We start from the raw sequence: 18,512 nt of genomic DNA, 5'->3' as shown, positions 1-18,512 counted from the left end.
CTGCTTGGAAATTCAGGATGCTGCCCTGAATTTCGTGGAGATAAAGGAGTTTTGGAAGAGGTGCTGGCCAAACCAGCAGCTCTTGGGATATTTGTGAGCATCTGTGATGAGGTTTTTTTGCACAGCAACCTCATTTGGGCAGCAATAACTCGGTGTTAGTGAAAACAACAACAGCAGAAGCTGCTTTCTCAATGACTCCTCACAGGGACCTGCTGCATTTCCCCCTAATTACAATTCAATTTGCAGTGATAAATAGTTTAATAAGCAAAAAATGGGCTTGGCTGTGGTTGGTTATGGCTCTGTGTGGCTTGGGGGATGCTGGGACTCAGGGAAACACAATTTGGAGCTTCCAAAGGCTCAAAAAAAACAACCTGCAGTTTGGACAGCAGAAAGGAATAAGAAGTTGTTTTACATGAGGGAAAGAAAAGTTGGGGGTGCAGCTCCCAGATGTTTTCCTTGGGTGATGTTGGTCTGCAGAGTGATGGGTGAGCTCTGAGTTTTGGGGGAAAAGAGCTGTTTCTGTGGGTTTTGCTGCAAGTAACAGCTTGGGCACAGCATCCCTGTGCCTCTCACTGGGCTTGGGGTTTTCTTTTCAAAAATAATTGGGGGTTTTTTTATACCTTTCATGGCTGTGACTGGGGAATTTCTATTGCTGGCTGCTGGAGGAACACATTACGTTTATTTTCAGCTGGATTTTTGGATATAAATTTCAAATTCATCCCTCAAAGTGGGGTAGGTGGTTGGGGTTTTTTGTTTTGGTTGTGGGTTTGGTTTTTTGTTGGGTGTTTTTTTGGGGTTTTTTTTGTGTTTTTTTTTTTTTTGTGGTTGTTTTGTTGTGGTTGTTTTGTTGTTGGGTTTGGGGGTTTTTTTGTTTGTTTGTTTTTTTGTTTGTTGGTTTGGATTTTTGGTTTTTTGCCCTTTTTTTTTTTAACTGCTAGCTTTACACTGCTGGATTTGCAGAAGTCTCCCATGGAGGCTGAGCTGGTTGGTGGCAGGAAGTTTTCCTTCCAGTGGATAAGGATGGATCAGTGGTTTGGCTTTCAGCTTCCTAAAGCTGGACACAAATGGGATAAACTGCAGAGAAGTCACGGGTGATTTCAGTTTGAAAATTCCCCTTTTTCCTGCAGAGATGTTCCCATTTTCCTGCCACACCTGGACAAAGCACCCCAGCAGAGTTCAGGGCTTTGGACCCACTCCTGAACACCCCTCAAATCTGCCCTGAGGAAGCCATGCCTGGCTCATGAACCCCAACACTTTTAAAATTTATTTATTTAAAATCTGCACTTGCCATCCAGGTAGAATCCCCTGGGAAGAAGGAATGTGCTGAAAAAAAGTGACTGGAGCCAGCTGCTGGGCGTTTTCTGCAAAGGCAGTGATGGGTGATTTGCTGCTGACAGCATGAACTGGTGTTAAGTTATTAAATTGCAGATGAGCTCATCACTTGTCCTCGAACAAGTTTCAGCCTTCAGAGGCTTTAAAATATTGTGTGTGGTGGAAAAGAGATAATGCTGGTGTGGCAGAGAGGTTTGGGGAGCAGCTGAGAACGACATCTGTGCCTAAAATACCAGGAGGGAGCAGGGAACGCTCCACGTGGAAAATGGAAAGTTCTCCCAGGAGAGAGGAGGAGAAATCCTCTGATTTATGAGCTGGATGTTCTCATTTTAGCTGAGGAGAAAATGGTGAAGAGTTCTGAGATGCTTGAAAGGGCAAGATGCTGAGCCTGGTTTGATTCTGAAGGTCCCAGTGAGTTGTCCCAAGTCCCCAGATTGGCCCTCTGGTAGTGCCTGGTGTTTGCCACAGATCAGGGACCAAATCCAGCTTTTATCTGAGGTTTGCTTGATCCTAATGCTGAGCTTTACCAAACTGGGAAGGTGACATCCATGCTAGAAAAGTGGGAGTTTCCTTTGAGCACCTCCCTCCACAATTTCTATTTCTTCTTCTTCTTGCGAAGGAGCCCAAGCTCTCTCCACAATGAGATTTTTTTTAAAGTACAAAAATAATAATTTGTATAAATTTGTAAATACTAATTATTATAATATAATATATATAATTTGTATAGTATAATATAATTTGTAAATAGTAATTTGGCAGAAGCTGTGGGACAGACTAGAAATCAGTTTGGCCACTTGATTTTCCCAGCTGGGCAGCCTCACACGTGTGTGGTTTTTAACTGCCTCGGCTCTTTTTTTTACTAAATAACCTCTTTGCAGTCAAGGAGTTAGTGTTAACTCAGGCAGTGCTGCGGGGCTGATCCTAAAAATACCAAGGAAACCAGTGGGATAAACACTTGTCACCTCGTTTGTGGCCTGAGCTGTAATTGCTGTAATGTGAGATCCCTCGGGCTGTTGTGTCTGAAGGCTCAATGGATTTTTTTTTTTAAGTGTAGATGTTTATTTTCAACCTGTCTGAAATCACAGAGCATCCACACCTACAAGCAATGTGCTTTCTCACGGGCTTTTTGGGGCTGGAGCATCTCTGAGCTCAGGACAAGCTTTAATTTATTGCACGGTGCCAAAGTGTTATCGGCTTGTGTTTGTCAAAAGGAAATTCTTTGTGCCAGGTGCCACCAGCTCCATGAGAAGTAAAAGAAGTTCAAAAAGGAATAAAGAGAGTATTTGGGTATTATACACACGAATATATTTGAGGTGAAAGGAGCAGACTGTGTATAACCCTTCCCCTCCCCATCCCTGTGCACTGATGTGTTCCATACGGGGAGATCTCTGCTAAAATTCCTCAAATTATTCAGCCTAGGAATCACAAACCATAGAAATCAGCCTTGGAGGGGACCTCAGGAGCTCTGGCCCATCCCTGGGGCAGGATCAGCTCCACCTGAGCTGCTCCTGACACCACCTTGCCCAGTCTCCACTGGCACAGCTTCCACTCCCTCCCAGTCAGCCCAAGCCAGCACTTGGCTCTTCCCTGTCTCAAATCCATCCTCCAGTTTGCAGTGCTGCACTTTTGGGCTCCTTCCTCCCTCCCTGTGCACGGCAGCCCCAGAGCTCCTCCAGTGTGGGGGTGTTCACAGGGGTCCCAGGACGAGGGAGGAGATGAGAACCTTGACTCCCATCTTTCAGAAGGCTGATTTATTACTTTATTATATTATATTAAAAGTAAATTATATACTCAAACTATACTAAAAGAATAGAAGAAAGGATTTCATCAGAAGGCTAGCTAAGAATAGAAAAAGAATGGAATGATCATAAAATCTTGTGACTGACCAGAGAGTCTGAGCCAGCTGGGCTGTGATTGGCCATTAATGAAAAACAACCACATGAGACCAATCCCAGATGCACCTGTTGCATTCCACAGCAGCAGATAACCATTGGTTACATTTTGTTTCTGAGGCCTCTCAGCTTCTTAGGAGAAAAAATCCTAACGAAAGGAATTTTCATAAAATGTGTCTGTGACACTCCAGTGCTGCATTTATTCTCCAGTTGCAGCTCTGTGTGATGATCTCCAGGGTCATCTTGGATTTTATCCTGATTTTATCCAAGGGTGTCATTGACTCAGTGGGTTTATGAGGCTGATTCTGCAGCCCTAAAGCCTCTTTGCAGAGCAGGTGAAGGCCAGGAGTGCAGCTTCCCTCAAGGTGACACCAAGTGTCCCATCCTTCTCTTTGTCACCAAAACTGCAGGAAAACAAAAACCCTCCAGCAACATTTTCAGTGGGAGCTGCTGGGGATCATTTCCTCCTCCAGTCAGGGCTGACTTCAAGAACCCCTGGCTTTTCTGTCCCACCTAACCTTGCTCCTTTGCCCTGTTTCCTGCAGGATTTAGGGATGGAGTCCACCTCTCTGGATGATGTCCTCTATCGTTACGCCAGCTTCCGAAACCTGGTGGATCCCATCACCCACGACCTCATCATCAGCCTGGCAAGATACATCCACTGCCCCAAACCAGTAAGTGCCATGGTCTCCTCTCATTTTGTGCCTTGGCAAACTGGGAATGTGGAAAATCCTCCCAGTTCTGGGCCAAGAGGTTCAGGTTTTCCAGCTGAACAAGTGATGTTTGGCTAATGTTGGTACTCCTTTTGGCTTGTGTGTGGCAAGGGATCACCCATGGCTGGATGGATCTGCAGGCATCACTCTGCTGTATTTCCTGCTAATAACAGGTCTTTCATTTCCTGTGAGAGTGTCTGAAGGGATGGAGTCATTCTCTGCTGCTTCTTGTGGATGTTTGGCTCAGTTATAGCCTCCACCGCTGTATGAAAAGGAGGGAAATTGCCTTTTTTTTTTTTTTTTTTAAGAATTTACAGATTTCTTTCATGTTGTGAGGCAAAGCCACAAAGGTGCTGTTTGGGCTGTGGTGTGAGTCTGACTCTGAAGGGCTTCATAAAACTCTCTGCACTCAGTAAAAGGCGCTGGGAAGGGTGGAGGGGACACCAGGGACCCAAATCTCCACCTCCAGGGACAAGGATGGCTCTCCATGTCCTACAGCATGAGATCGAGATGGAGCCACACCCCTGTGCTGTGCAGGGACACCCATGGATCCCTTTTCCTGTGGAGAATAAATCCTTTCCTTCCTCCTCCCCCATGAGCTGGGAAAGTGGAGAAAGCTGCTCTCGTGCCGGGCACGCTTCCAGGCGGAGAGGCCCCGTTCCCCTGCTGAGCTTGGCCTTTTCCAGAGCCCTGTGCCTGAGCTGGTTTCTCCTCCTGAGGGTGAGCCATGGGAGGAGAGCTCTGGATTCCCCATCAAAACACCCTGAGGCCACTCCTGGGCCTGGAGCTGCTCCAGTGCAGGGCTCCTGCTCTCCCCTGTCCCCCTGCAGGTTTCTTTTGGCACCAAAGGCAGTGCCAGGGTCAGTGGGGAGATGCAGAGTCCTCGTTCCTCTGCTCAGCCCTGAGAGGCACATCTGGACAGCTGTGTCCAGTTCTGGCCTCCTCAGGGCAAGAAGAGCTCCTGGAATGGGGCCAGAGCAGGGGGACAATGAGGAGGGAGGGACTGGAGCATCTCTGACAAGGAAAGGCTGAGGGAGCTGAGGCTGCTCAGCCTGGAGAGGAGATGCTGAGAGGGGCCCTCATCCCTGGCTGTCCCTGTGTGCAGGGACCCAGCAGTGGGACAGGAGGAATGGGCAGGAACTGATGCCCAGGAAGCTCCACCTGAAAATGAGGAAGAATTTCTTCCCAATGCAGGTGAGAGCTGGAGCAGATTGTCCAGGGGGGGATGTGGAGTGTGGAGCCTCCCTTGAATGAAGAGATCCCAGAGCTGTCTGGACACAATCCTGGGCCATGTGCTGGGAAATTTGGGCCTTCCAGCCTGATAATTCTGGGATTCTGTGCTGGCAAAACCCCAAATCAATCAGCCTGTGCAGCACTGAGGCTCTTACTCTGCAGGAGATGCTTTTTGGCTGTCCTTGGTGCTCTCCACATCCTTTGCACAGCTCAAAGCACCACACCAGGCATGGGTGGATGGATGGATGGGTGGGTGGGTGGATGGATGGATGGATGGATAATGGATGGATGGATAATGGATGGATGGATGGATGGGTGGGTGGGTGGGTGTTGCCTTGGAGAGGGAAGCAGGGGTTGTGCAGGTGGCAGAGAGCAACTCCAGCAGCAGCAGGGCTGTGCTGCAGCTCCTCGTTGGTGGCTTTGCCTTGCTCAGCTTTGGGTGCCACTGGCTGTGCTTTAAACCTTTTCATTTTTTTTGGCAGCTGAGTGAAAAGTAACTTCATCCCAGTCTTTCTTGGTGGTTTCCTGAGATATTGATGTTCTCTAAGTCCCCAGAAAGTTGCCTGCTTTAGTCACCAGGGTTATTTTCCAGCTCCCAGCCCTCTCTTCCCCCAGATTTTCTTCACTTTGACAGAGCCTTGGCACGATGTGTGAGAGCAGGAGAGCACTCAGGGCCAGGAGTGCTGCAGAAGTTTTGGCTTTTGCTCTGAATCCTGTGGCACAAATATACATAAATATATATATTGAGGCAGCTGGGAGCTTGTCCTTATCCATGCAGAGGTGGATGGACCCTGGGCTCTGTTAACCTTCTCTTTTAAATATGTCCCTGCTCAGGGTTATGGGGTCCTGCTTCCCTCCTCCCTCCTGGAGAGGCTCTCCTGACTCTCTGTACATTGCTTTTTTCACTCAGCTTCTATTTATACCACCCTTAGCTTAAAGGTGACCCCTTGGTCTCTCCTCTGAGCTAAAATAAAAGTTGAATCATTTTTCCAACCCTGGGTAAACACAGCCTGAGTCTGTATGGCCAGGAAAAATTGGCTTGGGCTCCCCAGCGTGGCTCTGGAGCTCAGGGGATGCTGGTTCCAGCCAGCAAACCCAAACCAGAAGCTGGAACTTGTGCTGGAGGAGGCTGGAGTGCTGTGAAGGAGGAATGTGGGAGGTGGAAATGTTTGGGTGAGTTTTGTGTGGGTGTCCAGGCAGTGGTGCAGGGCTGGATTGCTGCTCCCAGGCTCTGCTGAGGTCCCAGCCTGGCCTGTGGGTTGGGGTGTGAAAGGAGCCAAGGAAAATCTCCTTCCCAGACCCTTTGGGAGTCAGGGCTTGGATTTGGTCCCATTCCAGATGTGTTTAATGCTGTTCAAGGAAACCCAGGTCCTGGAGTGCAGCTCTTGTCACCTTTGGGGTTCCTGAGGCCTCAGAAGGGGCAGATTTGCTGTTCAGCAAACTCAGATTGTGCAGGAAGTTTTCCAGCAGGGAAAGGGGGATCAAAGACATCTGAGCAAATGTTTTCTCCCCCACGGCCAGTCTTTTGTGTCCCTGCCTCTCTCCTCGTGGAAAAGGTTCCTTGGAGAGAAGCTCAGCTCCAAAGCCACTTCCCAAATCCCAGTGCCAGGAATCAGTGGGTGCTGCCCTCAGGGTGATGTCTGTCTGTCTGTCTGTCCCCATGGCCAGGGAAAGGGGACAAAACACCCCAGCAAAGCCAAGTGCTGTGGGATTGCAGCAAACCTCCTGCAGCTGCTCTGGTTTGCAGCGAGAAGGAGCTGAAAACACAAACTTTGAGTGAGGAGTGAAAGGGCCCCCATGAAAAATTCACAGCTCTCTGTGCCAGCAGGGATATCTGGCCCTGAACTATTGGAAAATTAAAGCAATTCCTTTTTTTCCACATACCAAAGCCACGTGTGTGGATGACTGATGGCTCTGATAGGGAGTGAGTCAGGCTCCCCTCCAGCTTGAGGACTTGTTGGATTTGGGATAAGCACTGGAGAAAGGCAAAGTGGAGCCTCGGGCAGGGCTGGTTTGGGGCTTGTGCCCTTGTACTGCAACCCCTGGGATGTCCCTGGGAGCTCCTTCAAGACCTGAAGGTTGCCCAGAGTGAGGTTTTGGCTTTGCTGATTCCCATCCTGCTGCTTTCTGGCAGGGCAAGGCTGGCAGAGCAGCTCAGCAGAGCCCCATCCCAAAATCCAGCTTTGCCTGGCCATTCTCCTGCAGCTCCTGGGCAGCAGCTTTTTTTTAATTCAAAAATGAAACAAACCATCCCAAAATCCAGCTTTGCCTGCCATTCCCCTGCAGCTCCTGGGCAGCAGCTTTTTTAAATTCAAAAATAAAAGAAACCATCCCAAAATCCAGCTTTACTTGGCCATTCTCCTGCCCCTCCTGGGCAGCAGCTCCTCCAGGTCTCTGGTGGAAGATGTGACCCTGTTCAAACACAGGGGAGTGGATTTGGGCAAGTATCTCAATTTGGGATTGAGATAATTCCCTGTTGTGTGCAACAGGGAACATCATCCTGATCTTCCCCACTGAAATTCAAGATAAATGGGGACAGGGGGAGTTTTTAAAGCTCTTCTAAGCAGCTGGAGAGGGGAAGCAAAGTGGATTTTGCCCTGGGTGGATGGAAGCTCTGTCTTCCTGTCATTTGAACAATTTCTGTGTGGCTCCTTCCAGAGGGGAGGCACCCTCTATTAGGAAAAAGAAAATAAAGAAATAAAAGCAAAGCGGTTTTGTAAATAGGGAAGGTGCCGGGAGGCTTTCCAGTGATGGCTCTTCCTCGATGGCAGGGACTGGGATTCCTGGCCAAAGTCCAGCGAGTGATTATCTCCCAGTTTGGGCTATTTGGGGATTCCTAAGAGCTTTATCCCACCCTGCCCATCTTCAAAGAGCTGTTGGGTAATTTGCTAAATCCTCCTGATTTCTCTGTCACTTTCCTTTTCCCCTTGCCATCCATCCTGCCAGGACAGCCCCAGCACAGCTCCTGGGTCTGTATCCGTGTTTTCACATCTGCTTGGAGCACTTGGAAGTGAAATTTCCCTGCTGGTGCTGGGAGAGCTTGGATACCCTCGACTGCTCCTTCCTCACCTCTTTTTCCCTTAAAAAAACCCGGTAAATCCCCAGTTGTGCTGTGCCTGCAGAGCAGAGGTGGGGAATGAGCTGGAGCTGAGCCTTGTGCCCTTTCCCTGGGATTCACATTTGCAGGGAACAGCAGGGACTGGATTGGGAGGGGGTCCCACCACCCCTCCCCAGGCTCCCAGGGCTGAGAACCCCCAGGGAATGACAGAAATGTCCCAAAAATATCCCAGGAGGCTCCTGCAGCCATGGGGGGCTGGCCTGGGCTCTGCTTCCCGTGGGATCCAGGCTGGGAAAGGCTCTCTGGGATGTGCTGAATTTGGGACATAAATAACCCAAAAATTCACATCTGCTTTCATCCTGGGAGCAGAGAAGGGACAGGGGAGGGTGAGGGGTGCCTGCTAGGATGAGACCTGCGGTTCCAAGGGGGATTTCCCCTGAGAAATGCCAATTTTCCTCTGAATTTCATCTTCCCTGTGCGTGCTGAGGGGGAAGGCAGTGCCATCTTTCAGGAAAGGGAATGAAATCTTGAAATCAGAGGACAGAGTGGAATAAACACTCTGGAAAGGAGATATGATCAAATAAAAATGAAATTGAAAAAAAAACCAGAAAATTTGAAATTGAGTGACTACAACCAAGTACACTGAGGGGAAATGAGGTGCAGTGAAAAGGACCAAAAATTATTCCCATTGAATTCCCTAAAATCAAGGAATAAAAGTAGACAAAGAGACAAAAGAGAAACAGAAGAAATGAAATTTCAAAAATAAAACAAACCTGATACACAGTGAAACAAGAAAAGCAAATGGGATGACATGAAGTGCATAGCAATGCCCAATTGATCCTCATTTAAATCAAGATTTCATTCCCTTTCCTGAGAGTGCCATCATCCCCTGAGCACTCTGATTCCTGTGGGTGTTTTTCTCTTTTTCTGTTGTGCACCAGCTGCAAGGATTAACCTGTTGTTTGCTGAGATGTTTCCAGAGTAATGAGTAAATCCAGAGTAATCTCTCCTGGATTTTTAGCTGCTCCCTTTGTTTCATGGCAGCTCTATCAGTAGCATACAGATGGATTCAGCATTAAAATTTTGCTGCTCCAGTGACCTTTCCAGTGGCACCTAAGTGATCTTCCCATCCCAGCACTCAAGTGGGTCCAATTTAGAAATGAGGATGCTCCAAGGCCTCCTCCCCACAGCTCAGGCAGTTTTTAGGGCCAGGAAATGCAGCACACACCTCCCTGCCATTCCCCACCCTGCTCCCATTCCTCCTTTGCTGTGGAAGCTGAGCTGGGTACCCCCAGCAGCTCTCAGGGAAGATTTTGATATTATTTTTTTTTTTGCAATTTTATCTTCCATGTCCCCCTCAGGGCCATCTATCACCTCGGATTTTATTGCCTTCTCTAATTGCTTCTCTGAAGTCCAAGTGCAATATCACTGCAGATCCTGTGGAACAACTTCCTGAGCTGCTGCCATCCCCTCCATCTCCTGCTCCTGCCTCTCTTGATAAGCCCTATTGTACATTGCTTTTCATTTTGGTGTGTCAACACCGAGGCTGAGGCTCTGCACTTTGGCCTTTCAGCAAAGCAGACTGGGGGAAAATGTGCAAAATTGGGTTCCACTCCTTCCCTTTGTTTCTACAGATTTTGCCTTTCAGTCTTTCTGCCACTGCTGCAGCTCCATCAGCTCCTAATTTGGGCTAATTCAGGGTTTAATTGCTGGGTCCTTGGTGCTCTGTGGTTGTCCTAAGTGAGCACTCAGTGCTGCTGGGATGCCCAGGGGTTTGTGGTGGCAGAACTGGAATTTTAAGAGTTGGAAAGGAGCAAATCCTCTCCTGAGAGCTCAAGAATGAACCTGGCTGGTGCTGGGGGGAGGTGACCACAGGTGATCTCTGCAGCCAGGACGTGAGGGGCAGCTGGGACAATCCCAATCACTTTGGGGTTTCCAGATTTGCAAGATTTGCCTGGAATCAGAGGATTTGGGGCTTTGCTCAGTCACGAAATTAAAACAGTTGCCATGCTCAGTGTTGGGTTAATTTGATGAAATCCAAGGGTTAATGGGACCTTCTGGAGATGGGCCAGGCAGGTCCCCTCAGGTGACAGCCTGGCTGTCCCTGCAGGCCCCTCCTGCCCACAAGTGCAGCTCAATCCCATTTTGCACCAGTTGCTGCCTTTCCCCCTCATTGAGTTTTATGCTGCTGTCAAGCAGGACTCCACAAAATGTTAATTTTGCCCTGGCACGGAGCCCCTGCCATCTGCTCCAGGACACCTTCAGCTGCCAGAGTGTCAGGCTGCTCCAGAAAGGTGGTGAAGGGCCAGAAGTGCTGCTCAGGGTCTGTATTCTCACCCTGCTCTGCAGATAATTACAGCCACAACCTTTAATTATTCCTACCTTTTTCAGTTTGTTGTGCAGTCCCAAACCTGCAGAACCAGCCGGGGTTTGGAATTTCACTGGATGGTTTTGTAGATGGCTTTGGGTGATGGATGGGGTGAGTTTTCTGATCAGCATCTCCAAAATTCTCCTTCCTGTGAAGGTGGCTGCTGGATGGGAAATTTAGTGATAAAACCTTCTAATAAAGTTTTATGAAAGTCTGATTTTTGCTTGATAGAAGATTGGTTCTTCTCCTCTTTAAAAAAAAAAGCCCTTTTTCTTTGGCTTTTATTTATGCTGCTTCAGATTTTACCTCTTTTTCCTCTTTTACCTTCTTCTTTCATTTTTTACCTTCCCAAGAGGGAAATTTTGGTTAGATTTTACCTCTTTTTCCTCTTTTACATTCTTTAAGAGGGAATTTTTGGTGGTAAAACCTCTATCCAAGCAAACCAGAAGGAAGGGAGTGAGGTTTCTGCTGTGAACAGCATTCCCTATCCAAACAGCATCTGGAGCTGTTTGCTGGGTTTGCATTGTTTCTGTGCAGCTTTTATGTCTTTTATTTCTGTTTCTGTGCATCTTTTAACATTCTCTCAGTAGAATTTCCCACAAACTACCAGGATTTCCTGATATTTGGGGTAGTTTAAGATGAAAACTCCCCTGAAATAGGTGATGTAGGATCTGGTTTGATGCTGGGCTCTGACTGTGTGTAAGTCCTGTGGCTCCACAGTGAGCATTTCAAAATATGACCAAAAAACCACCCTCATTCTTATTAAAATGGCCTTTATTAAATTGCTTAAGTTCCTCCTCTAATTTGAATTAAACCAGACATGATTTATTTTCAAAAGCTTTTCTGCTCTGAGCTACGGGGTGGTCAAATTGATCAGCCCTAAAGCCACGTTGTCACTTTATTTGGAATTTATTTTTGGGATCTGTCACTCCACTGTGCCAACATCTGCTTCCCTTTGGGCATCAGCCACATCATCCCTCATCCTCCACACACCAAATCCTCTTCCCAGAGGAGCCTGAAAGGAGGGAAAGGGAATTGCAACACTCTCTTGGTGATATTTTAAGGACCCCTGGAGAGCTCTTCCAGGGGGATTTTTCATGCCCCGCCCAAGGAACTCAGCCATGAAAAGAGGAGAGATTTGGGATTTGGGATTTGGGATGGATCCTCCCCTGCACATCTGGATGGGGTTGTAGGTAGGAACAGTCACCAATCCCTGCGTTCCCCTCCTGGTTTTTGGGATGTTTTGGGGAAATGGTGGATTTAAATCTTTTCCCACCTCCTGATCTCACAGGATTTGCTGGAGAAAACCCCGTTAGGACTTGCAGAGGGAAATGTGGGACTGGCTGCAGCACAGATGTCTGCAAGCAACAATAGGCTGAGCTCTGAAAGCAGGGGGGGGAGGGACAAAAAGAAGAAGAAAGGGAAGGGAAAAAGGCAAAGCAGAAAATCATGAGATGACTTCAGCCCCTTGTGACAACATCAAAAGGGAAGAGTCGTAAATTCGGATCCCATTAAGGCCGAGGGGAGCAGGAAAAGCCATTTTGGGGCTGCAGCTGCAGGTTTGGGGTGGGCAGAGCTCTGTCCTGGGGTTCATCCTCTGTGCCCTGGAGGTGCTGGGCACGGCTTTCCCTCCCTCATTCCCTGAGACCACGGGGTCCCTGCAGGGTTTGGGGTCTCCATTCCCACTTTGGGCATCTCACAGGGTGTGAATCCCTCACACGTGGGGCCATTTCCACATTTCCTCTGTGTTTTGCTCTCAGCCTTTCCAAACCCCAACTCCAATCCCTGGGGATTTGCTCTCTTTGCCTTCTGCTAATTTGGGATAACTGATTGGATACACATTAAAGCCATTGAGGATTTTTTCCCCTGGGGCTTCCCAGGGCATGTCTCACTGTTTTATGCTTTTGTTTAACTGGATAATAATTCCATTTATCATTGTGAACACTTTCTTTTGTCTTTCAACCACTCGAAAAAAAAGAGGTTTTTGCTTAATAATCCAAACTATTATTCTATTGTCCTAGCTGATCATCCAAGACAAAACAAAACCCTAAGGAAGAGGATTTGGAAGGAAATCTCTCATTCTCTTTATTTTTAAGGTGTGAAATAGGTCATGTTTTAAGGTTCATTGTCTGCTGAACTGCATGAAAAGCAAAAATCTTGGCTGAGGGATCCCCACACCAAATATTTCCTGGGCAGGGAAGGGGGTTCCCAGGATAAGTGTGTTTGTGCCTCAGATTTGCTCGTGCCTCACAACTGCAAATCCTGCAGCATCCAGAAAGGGATCTTGCAAGTGTGAAAATTCTTTTAAAGGATCCACAAAAGGAGAGGGGGGGAAAAAAACCCAATTTTTAAAGGATTCAGGAAGGCCAGGTTGTTTTCATTTTTAAGATATGCAGGACAGCACGTTTTTATTTAAGATTGATTGTGAGCGACAGAAATGTGGGAACTGTGTAGTAACGCTGGGAAAAAAATACAATAAAATCCTGTTGCTTCCTCGCAGCCCCCAGACAATGGCTAATTGTTCTAATTTGGGTCACTCCCCTGCTGGGCTGCAGCAGGAATCCTTCACCAGGGCTCTTTAATCATTAACGTTGGCCTCTTTTCCACAGTGCTTGGCCCCGGTGCAGCCCCCAGGGCTCTGCCCGTCCCCAGGGATTCTGCTCCTGGAGGAGGAACAGGGATTAATTTTTTAATGGAAACAAATTAATTTGCTGTAACATCTTTATCACCTCCTTTGCATCCTCCTCTGAGCTCTCTCCCCTTTTGGAGCAGCCCTGAAATCCAGTCTGGGGACCCAAATCTTGCCCATGAGGCGATGCAGGGAGGGCAGGCGGTGACTCCAGGGTTATTTGCCCGCAGTGGAACCACAGCCCTGCTCATTTCAGCGTTGTTTTTCCCTGGTGAAATCCCTCTGGCCTGCAGAAGAGCCAGGAAGGTGCTCAGGGGTGGTGAAAGGTGCTGTGCAGGTGCTGGGTGCTGCCTCAGCCATGGGCTCAGGGCTCCCTGCAGCTCTGGCGGGACACAAATGCCAACCCACAGATGCAGATGTGTGGCTGATGGATCTGGAGGAGCTCAGCTGGGGGCTCCTCACAGCATTTATCAGCTGCTTGGAGCTCAGTGCTCAGGAAAAGGGCACATCCCAGCTTTTTTGCTGCCAGCAGCATCAGCTGGGAAGGCTGGACTCTGTGTGTGTGTGGTCTGTCCCATCTCCCCAGCCCTACCATGCAGTTTTCCTCCCAGAGTTTGAAAACCAGATAAAAAAAATGCACATTCCCACCCCCTGTGTGATGTTAGAGGGGCCACATCTTGTGTGATGCTTTTCCTGTGTGTTATTTCAGGAGAGTTTGCTGCTGGGATTGGGCTCTGGTGGTGAGAAAATGCAATTTTTGTGTTGGTGGTTGTCCTTTCCATGGAAAGGGCACTCGGGGTTTTCCAAAACCCAGCCCTGTGGGATTCAGGCTCTGCAGGTTGAGGTTTCCCTGCCCTCTGACCACAAAAAATCAGCTTTGTATTGATCTTCCATGAGTGATGTGATGCAGACTGATGGAGATGTGGCAGATTTTGATGTTTGTGGCCTCGATTTTGATGTTGTGGGAAGTGCTTCACCCCTGCAAGCAGCAGCATCTGCCCAGAGGGGTTTGTGGCTTTTTTTCCATCATTCCTGAGGGTGCTGATGGTGCAGGGCAGAGATGTGATCCCAAGGCAGAGGGAGCATCCCACAGGAATTCTTGGCATCATCACTCCCCTCATCCCAGGGGTCTCCCCATTCCCCAAGAGGTTCAAACCTTGCCAGCACGGGCTGGGCTGGTTTTGAAGCTGATTTTAAAGCTGATTTTTACACTGATTCCCTTTCCAAGCAAGCTCTTGGGCTTAGTCCCACCAGGGTGTGTGTGTCAACTCCAATTATTTCCTGATAGACTTGGATCAGGAACAGGGAAAAGCTTTTGTTTGGAGCCCTTGGCAGGGCACCAGCAAAGTCCCTTCTCCTGCACACGAGTTTTGGGGCTGCAGAGGTTTGGGTAAAAAACCTAAAAAATGGAGGTTCCTGAAGTACAGAGTTTGTGGGAATGAGATGTGCAGAAGGAAGCCCAGCCTGTGCCTTAGTAGGGCTCTGAAATGGGAATTTTATTTATTATTATATTTATATTTTTTATCTACAGAGTTTATGTGTGCAGGAATCATGTGCTCTAAATCATTTATAAACCCCCCAAAACAGAAATATCCCAGCATCTACAGGGCATGGGAGTTGAGCTGGTGAAGATAAAGGGCTGAAAGGGTTGGGATGGCCACAGAAGGATGAGCTGGATGTGGAGAAAGGATTAAAATATTCCTTGTCCTGCTCCTGTACCAGCATGGACGGGCTGGGTTTGCTTTGGCCTGAATTATTCAGGAATTGGTTTGATGGGAAGTTCAGGCCTGAGCTTCCATTGGCTATCTGGAGGTCTTGAGGGGAAAAAAAAACCTCATCAAAAACCTCAAAAAGCCTCATTGGAGAGGCAAGATGGCCATGGACACACCTGAACCAGCAAAAATTTGTGGGGTTTTTTTTTATTCTTTCTCAGCTTCTCCACGTTCCTCTTGTGAATCATTTCACTTCCCCAACACTTCAGCTGGGATAAGGCTGGAGACAGCTTGAATTGTCTCTTGCAGGGTTATTTTGGAGGAAATTTGCAGCACAAAATGCCAGCAATGTCCTTCCCCCTCAGGATTTTAGCACTTTGTTTCCTTTTCAACACCAGTTCTTCCAGAGAGGCCTCCGAGCTGGAAACCCCCACTCCTCCCTCAGGGTGGATCTGCTATTTCAGGGGCTGCTGCAATGCTTCAAAATAAAAATAATAATTAAAAAAAAAGCAGATTAAATGAAAGCAGATGGCACCTGGCAGGTAAAAAAAAATAAATATATAGGGAGGTGTCAAAATCTGTGGTGTTTTCTTCTCAAGTTGGGGCGGGCGCTTCCACAGCCAGGAAGGTGTTGCTGGCAGTGTTGCCTTCCCAAAATGTTTTGAGGCTCTAAGTAAAGAATTGCCTGCTTTTCCAGGCTTTCCTGTGGGAAACATGAGGTAAAATGTTGCATTTCTTAATTTTCTCGTTGTTCATTCCACAGGTTGAGCCTCTCAGGGTTCATCCAGGCCCAGGGCTGGTTTTTGCCGGAGGGCCTGCAGTGGGAGAGGAGCTGTGGGAACACCTGAGGGATGAAATTTGTGGGATGAAAACCCAGATTTTGGGTTCAGCATGGTGGTGAACAAGGTGTTGAAAAGCAGGGGTTTAAATGTGCTCCTATAAACCCAATTTCCTGCGAATCAGAGGCCACTGGTTCCCAGGGTTTTCCATGCCCTGTGTCCTGCTGGGATCCCTGGATCTGCAATTTCCGCCTGAAATCCCCTGGCACTGCTGCCCTCAGTGCAGGTGGAGCTGGGCAAGCACCACCCTGGAATTATCAGGGAAAAATCAGCTGGAAAATCAGCTTGTGGATCATGGGAAGCACCATGATATATCTGGGAAGAAACCCTCCCCAATTTCTATTAAGTCTTCATTCTTAGAGTGGAGTCAAACCCTACAAATCCTGGCTGATATTTCTGCTCCAGCCACCTGCAGAGATGTCCTGGGTTTGTGGTTGTTGTGTTTTTTGTTTGTTTTTTTTTTTTTTTTTTACCCTGAGAAAACGTGCTGTAATTGTTTCCCCTTACACCCCCAAGTGATTTGTCAAAATCCCAATTGCTCCCAGCTAATTCAATATTTATGATGTCTTTATAAGGCCAGTCCCGCTCCACTGATGCAGAGGTGAGGGGGGGAATAAATTACATAAATTTCATAAATTAGGGTGCAAAAGCTGAGCTCTCAGGGAGGATGTGAAGGCAGCAATAATTGGCTGTCCAGGCAGAGGAGATACAGCACCTTCCTCAGGATCTTCCCAGAAAATCCTGAGCCATCCCTGTGGCTGAGCAGCCCAGGCTGGCTGTTTATTGTAGGGTTTCCTCTTTAATTCCTGTGTGTTCCCTAATGATGTAACATTTTGATAAAACCAGGCAGACAGCACAAATTGTCTCATTTTGGATCTTTTTTTATCATTATTGATCTTTCAGTCAGGCTCATCTCTGCCTGTGACCTTTCAGAGAGCAAGAGAGGCACTGCAGGATGGGTGGTTGGAATTACTGGAATGCAGATAATCTGTATGAAAATCCTGGGCTTTATTTTATAAAAATGACTGGATTTTATTTTATTTTTAGGACCCAACATTTCTAGACCCAAATCCTTAGAAACTTTCAGAGTTCAAGTTTTCCAAGCCCAGTATTCCTTGGGATGAAAAGTTGATCCAAAATCAAGAAGAGGCCACATTTCTTCATGGTTTTATTTCTCCTAACAGTTCCATGTTGTGAGATTTTCTCTTCCCAAGTTTCCGTCAGCTCCCAAATCCTCTGGGAAGCAATTTTTGGTGGTAATGAATGGGTGATTTAACCAAGTTTAATCAATCTCTGCCAAATTTTAGCTCTGGAAGCTGTTGTGCGGCATCAGATGGTAACGGTGGGATATTATTATTATTATTATTATTATTATTATTATTATTATTATTATTATTACTGCAGAATCCTAGCAATCAGAGAAGGTTTTTCCCCCTTTCTAGACAGTTTTAAGGGTGATCCCTTAAGGCTTCCCAGCTCCCAGCTGGAGCCGCTCTGGGCTCGGGGCAGCCCCTGGGTGTGATGGCAACGCTGCAGAGCCCTGAGCCCGTGTCCTTTCCATGTTTTTGCAGGAAGGGGACTCCCTGGGAGCCATGGAGAAGCTCTGCAGGCAGCTCACCTACCACCTGAGCCCCCACTCGCAGTGGAGACGCCAGGGCATCATGAAGAGGAAGCCACAGTCCTGGTGAGCCCCTGCTGGGTCCCTGTCCCCAGGATGGCCTTGCCAGCCCTCAGGGGCTGGGGACACTGGGGACGAGGGTTTTCCATGATGGTTTTGGCAAATGTGGGAGCTGCCTGTTGCTCCCTGCAGCCACAGGAGGAGCAAATCCACCCTCCTCCAGAATCCACCTTCCTCTCCAATCTCACCAGAATTTCCCCCATTTATGGTTCCTTCATGCTCCCCCAGAGGTGTTTCCCTCTATTTCCATCTTCCTTTCCCTGTTGCAAAGGAGAGCAGCACTTCAGTGCCTGGGGAGGAGGAATGGTCTGGAAAACCTGAGCCATCCATCCTCCAAACATCCCTTGTCTCCCAGACTGCTCCAAGGGCTCCTAATTAGCTGGTAATTAATGTACAGGCACGTGTCACCATGCACACCGTGGCTTGCAGTTTACACAGAAGGAATTTTGTTGTTAAAAATGGGGAAAAAACAGCCCAAATCCCCTCCTCATCCAGCTCCTCAGCAAAGCATTCCCATCTGGTGTCATCCTGGATCCACAGAGCTGAGAAACCTGTGGATGAGGCTGATGAGAATAGAAAGGGCTGCTTGTTTTCCTTATGTTGGGCATTATATATTTATTATTTTTGCTTAAGGAAGCGAGAAATAGAAACAAAGCTGCAATCTGGGAGAGTCAGGATTTGTATCCAGGTGCTGGCTCATGGTCCCAGGAGAGTTTTGGTTGTAATGGAGCTGTAGGGGGAATTAATCCAATGAAAAAAAACTGGGATAGGTAAAGAGAGGGGAGGAACATGGTCACAGGAGGAAAAAAAGACACAAGGAAATAAAGGATTGAGTGGCCAAATAGGATTAGGAGCACATCTCTTAGGGATCTGGCTTATCATCCTCACAAAGTGCTCTCCTGAGAGACCAAAACGTGGAGAGATGCATTTCACTAGCAGCGTTACCCACGGTTTTGGTGAGTTTTAAGGTTTATTGATGGCTAAAATCTGCAGTTTCCAATAGAGCAGCAGAAACTGGGGGGGTTTGGAGCTCCCAGGCTGTGTCCCGCGGGCACACG

At 47.8% G+C, this 18,512-nt stretch overlaps 1 protein-coding gene across 1 annotated transcript in view; it reads left to right on the top strand.

The window, feature by feature from the left end:
• The window catches only part of LRRC75A (leucine rich repeat containing 75A), a 57,443-nt gene that overhangs the window by 20,495 nt on the left and 18,436 nt on the right, over window positions 1-18,512 (top strand). Inside the window, exons 2-3 of the mRNA XM_071447940.1 lie at window positions 3,770-3,898; window positions 17,348-17,460. Of these exons, the coding sequence (XP_071304041.1) occupies window positions 3,770-3,898; window positions 17,348-17,460 (242 nt within the window). The remainder of the gene's footprint in view (window positions 1-3,769; window positions 3,899-17,347; window positions 17,461-18,512) is intronic.

Source organism: Agelaius tricolor, unplaced genomic scaffold, assembly GCF_023055355.1.
Source record: "Agelaius tricolor isolate 1412-34295 unplaced genomic scaffold, bAgeTri1.0.p SCAF_25, whole genome shotgun sequence".
NCBI lineage: Eukaryota > Metazoa > Chordata > Aves > Passeriformes > Icteridae > Agelaius > Agelaius tricolor.
Note: the sequence above shows the minus strand (reverse complement) of the source record. Positions and strands in the feature narration are given on the sequence as shown.